Source organism: Ischnura elegans, chromosome 3 (genome assembly GCF_921293095.1).
Source record: "Ischnura elegans chromosome 3, ioIscEleg1.1, whole genome shotgun sequence".
In the NCBI taxonomy this organism is placed as follows: domain Eukaryota; kingdom Metazoa; phylum Arthropoda; class Insecta; order Odonata; family Coenagrionidae; genus Ischnura; species Ischnura elegans.
Genome location: NC_060248.1, coordinates 98,854,999 through 98,871,481, shown reverse-complemented (window position 1 = coordinate 98,871,481; position 16,483 = coordinate 98,854,999). Strand labels below are relative to the sequence as shown.

The window sequence follows — 16,483 nt, the reverse complement described above, 5'->3', positions numbered from 1 at the left end:
TTCCCTCTTATGGATGAGCTTCTAAGCCAAAATGCGCTTGCAGAAGGCTTTTTAAAGGTCCATTTTTGATGGAGTGATGGAGAACATGAAGGTTCACAAATTTCTTGGAAAACTTTCTTTACATGGATATTGTGTAGATTAGAATTTCTAATTATCTTCTATTGCAATTTTTTGTGTATTTCTGCACCCTTGTGTGACTGAAATCCGTGTGCCAGCTGGAAGGTATATGCCATCTTTTCATTGGAATGACAAGTTGTACGAGTGTGGTATTTCATGTCATGGGACAGGAGAAATGTGTTTCACAATCAATTGTCGTATATATGAAAAGTATTGAAAGGGAAGTCGGAAACAAATGAGTTTTAATGCACCAAAACAAATCGGTTTATAAGTGAAGTCACACAACTGAGGTTGTAAGTAAAATGAGTTAGATGTGGAACATGACCTCCTGCTTTGCTTTGGATGATTTGTGAATAAAAATCAGCCAACACATACTTAAATATCTACCAGAAAAGTCAAATAATTCAAGTCTTGGTTTGTATTGCAATATCGGATATGGTAGTTTTTCAGAAAATTTTTAGATTTTATAGTATATAATTCTCATCCCAACCACAAGGTTATATATCGTTTTCACCACTGGAAATAGATTTTGGCCTTAGTCTTCACTTGTAGAGACAATATAGCTTGGTGTTTTACCATGCACTTAAGTAGCTTTTGTTGTCATAACTCATTCAGCTGTCAGTTGTGGCCATAGCTTTTTCATTAACACAGACTAAAGCACAATTGATTTTTTATGAGCTACTATAATTTTATGAATCACTGGATTTCATCTTTAAGCACCTTAGCTCCAAGATCTCTCTCTGGGATTAATATAAATAGTGTAGTTAGATAAAATAGGTTTTTCATTTTGTGGTATCCTGTTACTCCTTAACCATTTCATCATAACATGCCATCTTCAAGTGCTGTGTGATTTTCTGTAGTTTTAATTATAACTTTATGTAAATGCTTTTAGTATAACATCTCAACTCTAATTAAAAGTATATTCTTGTCTTACTGATGATTAAAAGCTACTTTTCCTATATGTATTATTCTTTGGAAAGTTTTAACATAAGAAAAGTTTTCCATCTCTACACTATTTCTTTCAAAGTATTACTTTTAATTTACATGTTGAGAGCTTCATGATGATAGGGAGGTGAAGGTTTTTTTTTAGGGATAAAAGTGTTTCAGGAATAGAATAATGCTCAGGCATGGGTATCTTAGCTCTTAACATCTTTGGTGGAACTTTCTACTAAGAGTTCTTGTGTGCATGCAAAGTGGTGTTGGAGGTGATGGATTTATTCAAATTTTTGGACATCTTCACCGAGGAAGGTTACTGATGACGAGGTCATGTGTTCAATTCTTTATTAATTTTCTGCATCTGTGTATTTATTTCAAAAATTAATATCTTCTTTTGCTGTATTTCTGGCTTAAATAGTCAATGCATCTTTATATTGAAGCTCTTAGTACTTCCTCTTACAATTAATGCCTTTTTAACTATCAAATGATCTGGATTCAAATAATTGATCTTATTTGTCGTATACATACTTTCTCAGTAAAAATTCCCGTATCAGCTTTCTCAAGTTTTTTATTTTATTTTATGTATTGCTATCTTTTAGTAATTCAGTCTTCAAGTAAAACCTTCACTTTAATGAGAGCATCTTTACATATAGGTGACTATTCATTCTCTCCTAGTCATCCCTGAGTATTACTTGCCTTAATGCTTAATCCAAAGTTATTATTCTATCAGATTTTATGCTTCAAGTGGTTTTTAAATAATGGTGATTTTGGTATCCGTGAAACCTTGTAAAAAAATCATCAACCCAGTAAGTAGTTTCCATTTAGGCTAATATGTTTTTGAAATACCATTGAGATAATCATTGGTCACTTATGCCCTCTTATAGGGTGTCTTGGGGAGAAAGGTCAGGAATTTTATGAAATTATCTACCAGAAATTTGCGAGTAATGAAGCAAGTATGGGGAAATACAAGCATTTTGGCAATGTGTATATTTTAATTGGCATCATTGAAAACTTGAAACTTCAAGGAAAAATTTGCATAATTGTATTGCCATGAATAATTTATTTTTAAACTTTAAAAATTTATGCTCATTTAAGAATACTAAAACCAGAAAAACCTTATCCTCTAATGCCCATACTCCATAAATAGTGCAAAGATGAACTCTTTTGAATGGTATACAGAAAAATGAAAACTTTCTTACCAAGTTGCGTCATAACTTGCTGCAACTTTTGCCCTGTCATGGTATTGATTCCTTGCCATTCACCCTTTCAAGACTGAAAATAAGATTACATTTTAGCTAATGCTTTCTATTATCGTGTAATGGAGTCCAATTTCAGCTACTTCAATGACATGGACTTCTTCATTAAACACTTCCCCGCTACTGAATTTGGACAAATTTACCCACCACCAAAGTGTTTTTCTTTTCTCTTTTGCTCTTATATCCAGATCCTTTTCATTTTAGTGAATGTAGGGAAGTCTGTTGACCTAAAAGTTATCAAGTTATAACTTTTGGTTATAATTACCGATGCGGCCAAACTGTATGCGTATACTTCCGTACCAAAGGTGGTTAAGCTAATGAAGTAGGAAGTTTTTATAACGCGTATGAAGAGGTTTGATCTGTAAGTTTACTTACAATAGGTAATTATTTTACAGAAATTTGGTCATTCTGCCTTACTTTAATTTGATTACTGTTTTCATGTTTGCAATTGAAACTTGATAAGTTTTTGGCTTGAAAAGTATTATTCAATTTACGAAAAAAATATCATTTCTAATGGCCGCCTTACACGGTGAATGATATCATTCGCATGATCATTCAGCATGATCATTCACTATGTATGATGGAACAATTTGTGAATGAACCTTCATGCGCACGTTCATTCCGTGAAAATTAGAACATGTTCTATTTTACTCGCATGATCCTGTGAATGATCACGTGATCATTCAGCATGATCATTCACCGTGTATGGCGGTGCCTTAAGTAAATTGGTGGGAGAGGCACGATCCCAGAAAAAGTGGCAAAAGGTTCAACCAATGTGAAAATAAAAAATGACAATAGTATGTGCTCGGTTATATCTATTTTATGACACCAATTATCCATATTAAATTAACATTGTGAGCATAAGTAGGGGATACTTATTTTTTTACTACTCCTTGGCTATTATGACTTTTTTCCCAGTAAATTTTTGGAAGGTAGTTTTTTGACTATCATGGAAATTTTCCAACATTACTTTAAAAAATTTTAACTTGTTCTTTATCATTATGCCTATGCTATTCCTCAAGGTGTGGGTTTATTTTTTGTGATTAAATTTGTTGAATGCTCCAAATAAATTAAAGGTTACAAATTTATTTGGTGTTTTTTTTTTATTCTGGCATGTAGGTTTAAGGTTTTAAGATTACTTCATTGCCTTATATAGAAGTCCATTAACAATAAATGGTTTCGTAAGTCTCCCTACAGTTTTTGAAATCTCCATTATTTTGTAAGGCAATTTATGCGTTAATGTTTTTACTTTTATTTTTGTGTGTATGATGAAGTCAATACATTAGTAATTACAAAGTAAACCACTAGTTATTGTAGAAAATCATTATTTCTAGATGGTACGTATATGCTAGACCTGAGGATAATGGACATAAGATTCATAATAGGATTCTCATTTGTTATAATTATTTGAATTTTATCTTTAATGGCATCTGGTGGAAATATTATCAGTGAATACTTCAAATTGGAACCGATTCAAGGTTCTCAAATTGAATTTTATGATTTTTGTGTTTTTCTTAACAAGGCCATTGGTGTGTGTAGAAGTCGTATGTACCTTTTTCATGCTGAAACATGCAGTTGAATTCAAAAGTTTAGCGATGGATTGAGTGTTTAAGGTTTTAAGGTTATTGCCTTTTGGTTAGGTCTGTTAACAGAAAATGGTTTCCGAAGTGTCCTCAAAAATTTATAAATCTCCATTATTTTGTAGGGCACTTGATTAATCATTAATGTTTTTATCTTTTATTTTAGTTTATATGATGAACTCAGTATGATAGTGATTACACTGGTTAGAAGATCATTTCATCACTGTTCAGAAATGGAATTTGTCAATTTTCTGTAGCCTTGGAAGGAAGCAAATCCAAATTACATTAACATATCCTGTAATACTGTAATTTCTGTTGTGATTGTGGCTCAAATTTCCTGGGATTCCAGTCAAGGCGAATGATTTTTTCCCTGTGAATTTTTCGCACTACATATTTGTGCATAGCGGGTGACTCCTTAAAGTTATCACTGTGGCTAGTCCCTATATACTTAAATTGGGTAAATCATATTTCCAAACTGCAGAAAAGCACTGTTCTAATGAGTTTTATTGAACAGTTTGTAGCAAGACTTGCTGGAAAATACCTATTGTAAAAGCTGTCTATTAAAAAAAAAAGGTATGTACGAATTGCTATTTGCATCTTTTATGGCAGCTCAGATGTGAATAGATATTTGTTTTAATCCTAGTTAGTCTTACTAGTTATAGGGCCAATCATAATGATATTACCAAATTTACATTGTTCTGAAATCATGGAAAATCTTCTTCATTGTGTTCTCTTCATGCTGCCCTCTTGGATAAACAGTCATCACCTGCAATGGCAATTGATTCACCTGAGTCATCATCTGGAGTAGGATCGGCAACTTGTTCTTCAGCATCCTCCACAACCTCTTCAGCCTCCTCTTCCACCGCAGCTGCAACCAGTCATTTCCCTCAGCAGCGCAGTGGCAGTAACTCGAGCAGCATTAGTGGTAGCACCACTGCCCTGGGAAGCAGTCTGGGAAGTAGTCCTTCAGATGGCAGTGTTATTGGTGGAATTGGGAATGCACTTCCTGGTGGAGGATTACCTTGTGTAGAGGGCGGACAAGGTTTCATCATAGCTCTGCATCGCAAGATGGTAAGTGCCTGCACAGAAGAGTGTCATTTCAGCCTAAGTTAATTCCTTTTTGGGTCAATAGCCTTAAAGGTATTTTTCCAAATGTTTCAATAAGTGTCTTTTCTTTGAATTAAAGCCACAGAAATAATAGATTCTCTTTCTTCGAATGAATATTACTTATAACCCCTACCACTTCAATTTATATTCTGAATAGCATGCTCCTATCCTGTATTTATTTTTTATTTGGTTCCTTTTGAATAGAATGGTAGGTGATGAAATGATATTTTGTTGCTTGTAATCTTCGTGGAACAGAAAAATAAAAGGTGAATATTAGCATCAAGAACACAACTATCGCTACAAGTATAAAATTAATTTATTCCTTCCAATGCATCATAGTTCATGAAATATGAGTTCATTATGTACATAATGAATGTTTTAATAGTGTTAAATTGTCAAAATTATTCTTTGTCTCCAAAATAGTGCCAAAATTATGAAAAGCTGATGACGAGCTACTCTCCTCATTGAGTGATTTGGCATCGGAAGTTCATGATGAGCTAGACTCATCATTTCAGCGCGAGGGGTTAGTCTAGTAGTACTCTATGGCTTATTATTCAACAGTATCTCAGCTTGGGTTGTGCCGAGTCATTTTTTTTGTTGCTAGGCGGTTCTTAGCTTCGGTTCTTGTTTTCACTTCTTGGTTCCTGACCTCAATTTATCTTGCACATTGCTCACTTTTCAATGGCAAAAGACGAGTCACACTATATTTTGTTAAAGAAAGGGTCAGCTTTTTTAGCGTGCTGTAAATAACTTGAAGTCAGTATTATTTGTATATGTCTTTGTACTCGCACTGCCCTAACAAAGATCTTCCTTGTGTACATCGAGTAAATAATTTTTTCACATCCACCAAATTGCAGGAGGTTACAGTCCAAGCAAAGAAGTATGTTCATAAAAGTCAACTGTTAGATGTACCATTGCAAGAGATTTAACAAGATTAATCTTTTCTGTCGTATTACTTTTAAGTGAAGGCTTAAGTAACTGTTTAAGAGTGATTAATTGATGAGATCATTTTGAGGAATAGTTGAGCATTGAGCTTTCCCAATGCTTTTTCTATTATTAAGTATGCTCTTTTTCTTTTCACTAAAAATGCCATTTAGCAATCTTAGCCATCATATAGAGCAATTGCAGCACCACAGTGTAATAATGGTAGCAGTAAGCATTGAAGTACATTGAAGTGCAACAAAGATAAAGGAAAAAAAGACAAAAATAACCATGTGATCCAGAAAATTACTTCCCATAATCGCATTTTCATTATCAGTAAATATGAATGACCCATAAAATACACCAGTCTCGCTCAATGATTCAATCCAAAGGTTGGTTTGAGTAGGTGAATGTTGAGCTCTCCCCAAATGTAGCCACAGATGTATTAGAGTCATACTTTACGGGTATGGGGCCAGTTCCATTCTCTGGGCCACCTTGTATTTAGAAGATTTTATTTTGGGGGTATCGGAAGGCTTCACCTGGGTTTGAGCCCAGTGCCCTTCGATAAGCAGCAAAGATTCACTAACTCTTATTTAACTGTGTGGTATTCCATTATAAGGTTCCTTGGATTGTTAACTTTTACTCATACCACTTCTTCTTTTACATGAAGCCCATGTTTTGATGAGTAATCATCATCCTCCGGTGTAAATTATTATCAATTTATCTTGAGATAAATGCATAATAATTTATGTCTCATGATGATGATTACTCATTGAAACAGGATTGCTTAGTGTAAAAAAAAGTGGTACAGTGAAATGTCTTTATAACAAACTCCGGTGTAACGAAATTTTCAGAATAACGAAATTATTTTCTGCCCCCTTGACTTTTCCTATATTTTTTAATGTATACGGGTACCAGTTGAACAAGAAGATTTTTTTTGGCTGAAATTCAGTTAACGAAGTCTTAAATTACAATCATGAATGGAAAATTTCCAAATTTTGGTTATCCATTTCATTTAATAATAATTTAATGCAAATAGTTGGTGAAGACAGTACACTCCCGATTATCTGGGCCAATGATGGGGAGAGACGGCACGAATAATCAGAAAACACGGATAACCTAAACTTTCACGTAAATATCTGATAATGCTCATAATTTACGTAGAACAAACAAAATATTATTATTTATGAAATTATTCTGTTACTTCAGAGAGCTTCCCAGATTCATTGAGAGCTTTCTTTGCCGATCTTTTTAGTGGCGATAAAATGGTTGTGCTTGCATCAATATTGCTCCATGTAAGGCCTGGTTTCGAAAACCACACTTCTTTGGCTGTGTGGTCACGGGTACAGAAAAGTGGTTTGCACGAATGCTTCTAAACCGTTGTTCGATGTCGGAAACTACACGGTCAGGCACCACGCCATGTAGTTGCTTCTCGCACAAGTTGCCCGGCTTGCAACTGCTGCGGGGCGTGTATCCGTGATCAAGGAGCACGGTTGCACACTGCGAGGCTTGGGAAATGGGAACACGATGCTCCCGTGAATGCATCTAGCGCGCGATTGCTTCTGATTTACTAAGGGGAATCTATTGGAAATAATAAGCCCGGTATATCCTAACATTAATGCAGTAATTCCAATGATTTTGTGTCCAATTTTATTTTTTTATAAAGATCGTGGAAAAAATTGAGCGACAGTGAAAATCATGCACGGATAATCCACAACACGGATATACCGCAGCCGGATAATCGGAAGTCTGCTGTAGTGTCAATAATAAAATTTATGTGGTATGAACGTAAAAAAGTTTTCAAGCCTGAACCTTGTTAGTAAGTACCATCCAAGATACGATTAATAAGTACATTAATCTGTTTTTAGTTATTTTTGATTATATTTGTCAAAATATGTATTTGGGATGTTTCATTAAGTGTTTTTTGATGTACTTTCATTCATATGGGTTTAATGCGATATTTTTTGCATATTTTAATGTAACAAAATTTCAGTTTAATGAACGTACTTCGGGGATCTGTAGGGTTTCTTTATAAAGACATTTCACTGTATAGGGGATTTGGTTGGTGTGGTGGCTAGAATGTTGGTGTCCCATCCCATGGGCTCAGGTTCCAATCTCGGTGATGGCAGAGAATTTTCAGAGACTGCCCAATCCCTGCTTGAATGTTGTGTGGAGGACATTTCAAGTGCGACCGTCAGTCCGTCGGATGGGACGTAAGCTGTGGTCCCCTTGGCGCCTTTCTTAAAGAGCAGGCTAATGCCGATGCTTAGTTTCTCTCCACCCTTCCTTCCATACCTTTCCTTCATGGTGCAAATGACCTCATGTGTCGGTCACCTCCTCCAAATACCATACCAGAAGTTTCAGAAGAAAATTCAGTACAGCTTGTGTTCATGTTGCTGACAAAATTCCTCATTTATGACCATGCATACCATTACTAACTTATTTCTCTTTGATCAATGTTTTTCAGATCCGGCAAGAGGTATACTTCCTGTCCTCCCAAAAAACAAAGCCAAGTTTATTTGGTCTTCCCCTAATAGTTCCATGTGGAGAAATGACCACCCACCAAGATTTGTATCAAGCTGTTTGGCTCCAAGTTGCTCGGCTTGTATCTCCTCTACCTCCATCTGAAGCATCTGGTGCTCCAAACCATGCTCAGGATTGGTAATTACATACATTTATGCTAGTATTAAACATTTCAATTCCACTTTATTTTATGCTATTATATTTACTCTGTAACCCCGTTTTCATTTTTCTGCATCTGCTTTTTGTACAAAACTGTTTGTAATGATGGGATGTGGAGAAGTTTATTGTACGTATTTATACAAATGATTTGTGAAGATAGTCTTGTTGAATTATATTTAATTTTGGCTTACCTATGGAAATTGGGAACTTAGAAGCAGGTAGGCTGAAAAAGGTCTGTGGGTGAGAAAAGGGGGGGGGGGGCATGAAACACTTTTTTATTGTTCTCTTGTAGCTTGATATTTTTTTCAAAGCTAAGGTCTTCATAATACGATCCCTGTGCGAGCTGGGACCTTTTTTTTGATTTTGGAGAAGAGGAAAGTGTCAGAGTAGGGGAGCTGAGTGCTGAATGGAGAGGGATAGCGGACCATGGGAAATGCACTAATGTTACTATCTCATGGCACTCAGTTTATCCCTATGGTAGTTTCATCTCCTGGGGAAGATTCAAACTAAGTGCCTGTCGTTATTAGCCATAAATGACACATGGTTAACACTTCGTCCCATTTTTGTCAAACGATGGATGCAGGAAAACTATACGATGGGACCGCGATCTTCAAACGATCAATGCGGGAAAACGACACTTTGGGGAATGATGGATGGGAAAAAATTACATTGCCTGTAAGGAAAATTATTTGGGACCAGGAACGGCGAACGATGAACGCAGGAAAACGATCAATGCGGGAACGATAGATCAGGGTTCCACTGTACATTTAATTTGGAGAAAACTCCCAGTCAATGATTATTATTGTTGAAAATCTGAAAAGTGCTTTCTAGATGAAAATTGGTTCCAAGTGTATTCCATTTTACAATGTTGTCTTTCAATTGATCCTATTGTGCCATAAGGGTTGAGTTTATTTTTTTTGGGTTGAGAAAGGGTTGGAAGGAGAAAGGGTTGAGAAAATCTGTCATAGCCCACCAAAGTTTTAGCAAACTAAAATTTAATTTCAGCATTTTGACCACCAGCATGTAAGGCTAAATTTTACTGTAAGACTACATGCTATTTTTTAGATGTAAAGGTTGGAAAAATCTACCTCCTGTAAGCCAGAAAATATGGTACAAGATAATTTCCAGTTTTTCAAAACCAATTATTGTCACTCTTATGAATTTCTCTCTGTATTTCACTATCACGAAACTCTGGTGCTAAGGACGTTTGAATCAGAAGCCAATGTTAGCGAAATGAAATCTTTTTCTTTACAGTGATGACAGCTTAGGATATGAATTCCCATTTGTGCTGAAAACGGTACAGCAGAATGGGATGCTCTGTGCTTTGTGTCCATGGTATCGTTTCTGCCGTGGTTGTCGCATTCAGTGCTCAGATGCCATATTGGACTTTGGTACCAATTATTTAGCCATTGATTGGGATCCCACAGCTCTTCATCTCCGCTATCAAACATCACTTGAGAAGGTAAGGGATTTTAACTGGCTGTAATGTATTAGTTGGATATGTCTACAGTAGACTCTTGCTGTTACAAATACTGTTATTATGAAGTTTTCATAATCCTGAGTAAAGTCATGGTCCCGGCAAAAGGAGTGTGTTAACATATGGTGAAAGAAACATTACAAAATTTTTGATGTCATGAAATTACAAAACTCAGTTTGGGTCCCAATGGACCTTAAAAGAACTTTATTGCGAAGCTTGATTCTAGTGGGTATTTACAATTCTACATGGAACAATAGGAACGTGAAGGAACAACAAAATCTGAGCCATACTTAAACTAATGCCCTCGTAATGGGTTTTAGTCATTTGACTTTTCATTATTAGTTTCTTCCTAAAAAGTATTTACGTGGTCAAAAACTCTTTGTTTCAAATTACTTGTATGATGTGCTTTGTGATACACCTTGTCCCATTATTTGTTAATGTTAAACATTGCATTAATACGTGAATACAGTAGACTCGTTATTACAAAGTTCACGGGATGGAAAAACTGGAGGTTGTAATAACGAAGTTCGTATGAACGTTTCTTTTTGCAATCGTCGAAAAAAAAACAGTATTTAATGTGACTAAATTATATGGAAATATATATAAACAGGAAAATTTATTTCAGTTTCTCAACAGAAGAATATTACATGATGCAATCGAGGGTTGATATCTTCCCGAGTACAGTAAGTCTGATACACGAACTAGATGCGTTACAAGACTTTGTTCCTAAGTTGATAAACCTACGGTCTGGCTACCGAGAGTTGTCCGATGACAGGCAGAATGGTCTAGGTTGGGGCAGTGTTACCAAGTAATAAAGAGAAATGCCTGCAAAGGGTTCCGTGAAGAAAGGAGCCGGAAGGGATGACGAGCGTGAAAGACCCAGAGGAAGTATCACTTTTTTTTAGTGATTCGAAGAAAGGGTTTGTTTTGGTGTATCAGGGTTTTTCGGTGCTCTTTATGCATTTGACAATATTGTATGACTAGGTGATGGTGTGAGTTGTGTTTGGGGGACAGCGATTGGCTGTAAACCGTGCTGGCGCAGGGTTATCTGCCCCTCCTATTGTGCCATCATCGGACGACTCTCGCCGGCCGGACTGTATGCAAGGCATCTGCGGTTATCCTGCAGACTCTAACACTGCATAACAATTTTGTGCAAACTCACAATTGTGTCAAACTGATCAAGCTGGGCGTGCAACGCAGCCAGAGACGAAAAAAATCGCTCTCCGCAGCAAGGAAGAACGAGCGAAACACTGAACAGTTCCTAATTTCACACCGGATTCAGTGATACTTTGTTCAGATTATGCCCAGAGTGCTAGTTCCTCTACTGATAAATTTATGGATTTTTATCTTTAAGAGTTATTATTAATGTAGATGTTTTCTCTTGGAAAGTATTTTATCTATTGTGTTGTGATGATTTTTTTACTATTGGGCTCTGTATGGTTCCTTTAAACTTACATGAAGTATTTTTGTAGGAATACATGGAGCACCCTAGTGTGTCAAGGACTCGTCAGCAGCAGTCAGAGCCTATTGATCTTGATTTCTGTTTAGAAGCATTCACCAAAGAGGAGCATCTTGGGGAGGATGAGAAATATTATTGTTCCCAGTGCCGAACCCACCAACTTGCCAGCAAAACATTGCAGATTTGGAGGTTGCCCCCAATATTGGTATGTTTTAGCTTAGAAGTTAACAAACAACTGGCCTTCATTTATATCATTTCATTTCATAATGAAAAGTAAAGAAAACTTAGTAATTCCTCATGAATATTCAATGTATGACCTAGGTTTTGAAGTGGCTCGTCATCATCTGGTACAAATGCATAGGTCTAGAAGGGGGGAGTGGGTAGGATGCAAAATTTCGTCAACAATATGTTCCTTATTTCTGACACGTCGTAAAATTTCAAATTGCGCTTAAGTGTCATGTCTTGGTCCCTTTTTCACCAAATGTAGAATATCTGGTGACTTTAGACCAGACATACCAGACAGACCAGTTAGTGACTTTACACCAGATACAGTGAATCCTCGTTCTACGTCACCCCGTTTAACGTCATTTCGCGATAACGTCACGAAAATTTTGAGATCTTCATTCGTTTATCGCCCCTTCGCTTCGCGATAACGTCATGTCTTTTAAATTTCGTGCGAGAAAAAAGGCGAAGTGGCAGGCGTTGGAGGTTGTTCGTTTCGGGGGCGGTTATACGGTCAGTCTATACAAAGTGTAAAACAGTGTGTATATTGTTAATTGCGATTACGGTTTTAGCAAATTTTAGCATCAGAGACATTTCCATGAAAATTTCCAAGAGAACAATGTTCACAATAATTTTGGTTCCTGGTACTGCGACGATGTTTCAGCGATGATGATGCCCAGGCGATGCCTGCCCGCCTCAATTCGCAATTAAAACCATCTCTTCGATTTCATAATCCCAGTTGCCCGCCCTCGTTCATTTCTGCCATCTTGATTTCGCTCCTGACCGGTCCGAAAAGAAATTCTCGTAGCGAATGTAGGGCCTATGGACCGGTGCTCAGGATCACCGTCTGTAGCATCTGGTAGCGGAAGTAGCATTCATTGGACCGCACTCCATAGCGAAGCCGAAAAGCAAATGCGGGAAGATTCAAAAATGGAGGATTTACGTCACTGCTGCTATTGTCGTCGATGAAGACAGGAACTCGTACAGGCCATAGTTTGGCATTCCCATCGTAAAAAATGCCCGAGATTTGATACGTTAAAATTTTTTCGCATAGGAATTGTGAGGTCTAGGAGCCGATATTCACTTTTTACATAGTTTTTTTATGGGATATTATGCTTTGATTAACGTCATTTCGTTTATCGTCACATTTTTCAGGAACAGTAAGTGACATTAAACGAGGACTCACTGTATCCTACAGTTAGAGAAAAAGGGATCAAGACTGGACACCTTGGAGCAGTTTGAAATTTTAAGAAGTGTCAAAAATAAGGAACATAATCTTAACCCTTTCGAGACTGTAGAGTTTTCGTCTTAGTATGACTGCTGTACTGAGCCGTAAGAGACTGTTCTTTCCCCTGGTATGGAGCATTTTTGCGAGACATTCGTCAAGAAGGGTCTTGCAGATAATCACAAGCTCTCAGCGCCAACCTTTTTCGACCCCTCCCAGTGGGAACTTCGCATTATCTCTGACTCTGAGAGTAGTTGTGCTCCCTCCTTTCCCGGGTTTACAACTCTACCAGTGGCATTTGTTCGCGGTCAACTTATGGATTGCTTATAAGTATTTGGCACATGGATATTTGTTGCTTGCACGTAAATTGCAGACTTTGAATTGAATTCCTCATTTTTTTTCTGAGAATCATCAAATTTTGAGCACAGCTCTACTGTCAATATTAATGCATTTAATGCAGCAACAATTTCCATGTTGATGTTTATACAGAAATCCAGATAAAAGTTAACATTTATCGTAAAATTTCATTTATAAATTGTAAACGCTGCGCAAAAGACAAAGACTTCAATTCTTAGTTTATATTTTTTGAGGAAGGAACAAATATTTATTTCGAAAACTGACTGAATGAACAAGTGAATGACCACGGTCCCTTACTTTGAAGAGGGGTAATATAAAATGAGGGGTCCGGGTATCTGCACTGGGATTTTGAGGGTATGGCCAAAGTCCCACTTTGAAATTTTTACTTTGCAAACCCCTGACCGTCATAAAAGGGGGAAGGTATAGAAACATTTATTTTCGACATTCGTTCTCCTGCTTAGAAAAATCTCCGATAAAAATTTGTGGCTTTCGTCTCCTGGGTCAAGAAACGTCCTGCCGCGTATTTTCATCATTCGTAGTAAAAAGGTTATTGAAATTTTGTATCCTTCCCACTCCCCCCTTCATCAACTTCCTTTCTTACTCATCTAAAAGAAAACCTACCCTTTTCTGTCCTTGCCTCCCATACTACCACAGATGACTATGTTTTCACGGACTCTCTGGTATTCCCCTATTCCCTTTCATGTGACCCATGTTACCTCCCCCCTCTTTTGAAGACAATGTAAGTGCGGAGATCTGTAATCCTCTCCATGCTCTTACACCGATTACCCACCTTTTGGGCCAAACTCCACCCCTTAACCCACTCCTCAGACCATTGTGTTTTTGAAATTTAAAAAAATAATTTTGTGTGTGACAATTTATTCTGAGCTTTCAATGCATTTGTACCAGATGATGAAGGGCCATGTCGAAACCTAGGTTGTACATTAAATATGTTTATGTAGAATTACAAAGTTTTCTTTACTTTTCATTATCTTAAGTAGATTCCATAAAGTCACACCTGAAACAACTGATTATATCATTCCTTTTCCCCCTAATTATTTTTTTGAAATGAATTGGTAGAGGAGTTTGTAGTAAATATGGATGGTCTTTTTGGAGAGCATACAAGGAAGAACATATTTCAACATATGTTTGAATGAAATATCTCAAAATTCACCCTTTCATGTTTTCATTATCTTTCAGTGTTTTGGCTTGGTAATAACTAAAGAAATTCATTTCGCACCCCTTAATTTTACATGGCTCTTGATTTTTCTCCTCTTTGCTTTTATTTCTGCAATGGAATGTTGACAAACCAAGTTTCTTTACGTTACAGATTGTTCACTTGAAGAGGTTTCAGTTTGTAAATGGAAAGTGGATTAAGTCTCAGAAGGTGGTCAATTTCCCCTTCTCTAACTTTGATCCAACTGCATACCTGGCTTCTGTTCCTCGACAGACAGTGATCCGATATCAAGAGCTCAAGGGCCTGAAGGAGTTAAAGCAAAAACTCCACAAAGCCAAGCATGAAGCATCAGCTCGTAATGATGTGGAGAATTCAGAATCGCCCACGTCTTCACGAGTTACTTCACCTGCAGAGGACCAAGAGTGTGTTAGTAATGCCGAGCGGTCTAGATCATCGTTTAGTCGGCTCAGTGGCAAAGTTAATGGTTTGTCATTTGATGACATCAGGGACATGACATCCAGGTTTAGGGAAAGACGAAATGACACTGTTGAACTTATTGGTGAGACCAATGAAGACGATTTCCTGGGGTGCAATGAAGCAGATGTGGAAGAAGAAGGAGTTGATGTCCTAGAAAGGTTACCAAATGGTGATCTTGGCAGGTGTCTTGGTCTCGCAGGGGGTACAAGAGGGAGGATAGGGTCAACATCACTGGCAACGCACCCGGTAGGAGATGGAGCGCTGCAGGATTTCCACCAGCACAGTCTTCTTCCAGATGTTGAGCCATTTGAGTTAAAGTACAACCTGTATGCTGTAGTGGTAAGTAATACTTTGATTATATTGTGCCACATTGTCAGTGTATTTTTTAAAATTTTCAGTGCTTAGTCCTCAATTCATGGAGGGTTGCTTCAGGTTCAGCTTTCATAAGAAGTTTACCTGGAATAATGATACTTTTTCTCTAGCTTTTTGCTATAATTCAGCAGCTGAGATATAGATAAAATGCTTTAATATGCTGTGGGCTACGTCAGGTACACCTTCAGCATCTTTCATCCCTTTGGTCAGTGAGGTAGTCTTCTAAGTATAAAATTTTCAGTTAAAAACTGTAAAGTATCTCTCAAAAGATGTTACAACAATGTTGCTATTTTATTTGAGGAGGGCCTGAGGCATGAGTTGTAATATATGCTAGTAAACATTGTTGATTGTTTGAAACACTTAAGGCAATGATTTGTAAATTAACTAGAATTTTCTTCTAAAAGAGATACCTAGTGCATCATTTCTCCTGTTATCCTATTATTGAACGTGTGTAATAAAAGCTCTTTTTTATTCATTTTTGTAGTAATCACTATTAGGTGTACAAAAATGATAATTTCAATTGCTCTAGGGAAGTGATATTTATGTAAGAAGCACTCAGACCTATTCAAATTACAGTAAACTGTCATTATTACGAAGTTTACTGGACCAAAAAATCATAGGTTAGTAATAACTAACTTCGTAAGAGCATTTCTTTTAGGAATCATTGTAAAAAAAACATACCTTCCCAAAATTCCTTGTCTCTTCAATTCCCCTTATTGATAGTCGTGCTGCGGAATAACTTCGGCGTCATGTGTATGATATACGGGATTAAATTATGAACAAATTCAGTAAATTCTCAATATATGAACAAAATGCGTTCCAAGGCCTTGTTCGTAAGTTGATGAACCTATGCTAGGCATTGAAAAGTGTGGTATCCTGCATAATGCAACACTGCATTACAACGCGTTAACGCACGGTGGTGATGAACTGATTTACCTGCGCAGGCGACGCGACTGGAGCCGAAATAAATTCGCTGTGTGTGGGAAGGAAGAATGGGCGAAACGCTGGAACAGTTCCTGACTTCAAAACGGATTAATTGATACTTCGTTCAGACTCTACTCAAAGTGCGAGCTGCTTTAGGCCACACCATGTTGCATCGACCAACTCCAAAGCTGCCAATT

The 16,483-nt window shown here is 37.1% G+C and overlaps 1 protein-coding gene across 2 annotated transcripts in view; it reads left to right on the top strand.

Moving 5' to 3' along the window:
- LOC124156239 (ubiquitin carboxyl-terminal hydrolase 32) overlaps positions 1-16,483 on the top strand; it is a 54,708-nt gene that overhangs the window by 32,179 nt on the left and 6,046 nt on the right. For both annotated transcript variants that reach the window (XM_046530650.1, XM_046530651.1), the window contains exons 23-27: positions 4,649-4,960; positions 8,385-8,578; positions 9,854-10,061; positions 11,549-11,740; positions 14,667-15,329. In XM_046530650.1, the coding sequence (XP_046386606.1) occupies positions 4,649-4,960; positions 8,385-8,578; positions 9,854-10,061; positions 11,549-11,740; positions 14,667-15,329 (1,569 nt within the window). The remainder of the gene's footprint in view (positions 1-4,648; positions 4,961-8,384; positions 8,579-9,853; positions 10,062-11,548; positions 11,741-14,666; positions 15,330-16,483) is intronic.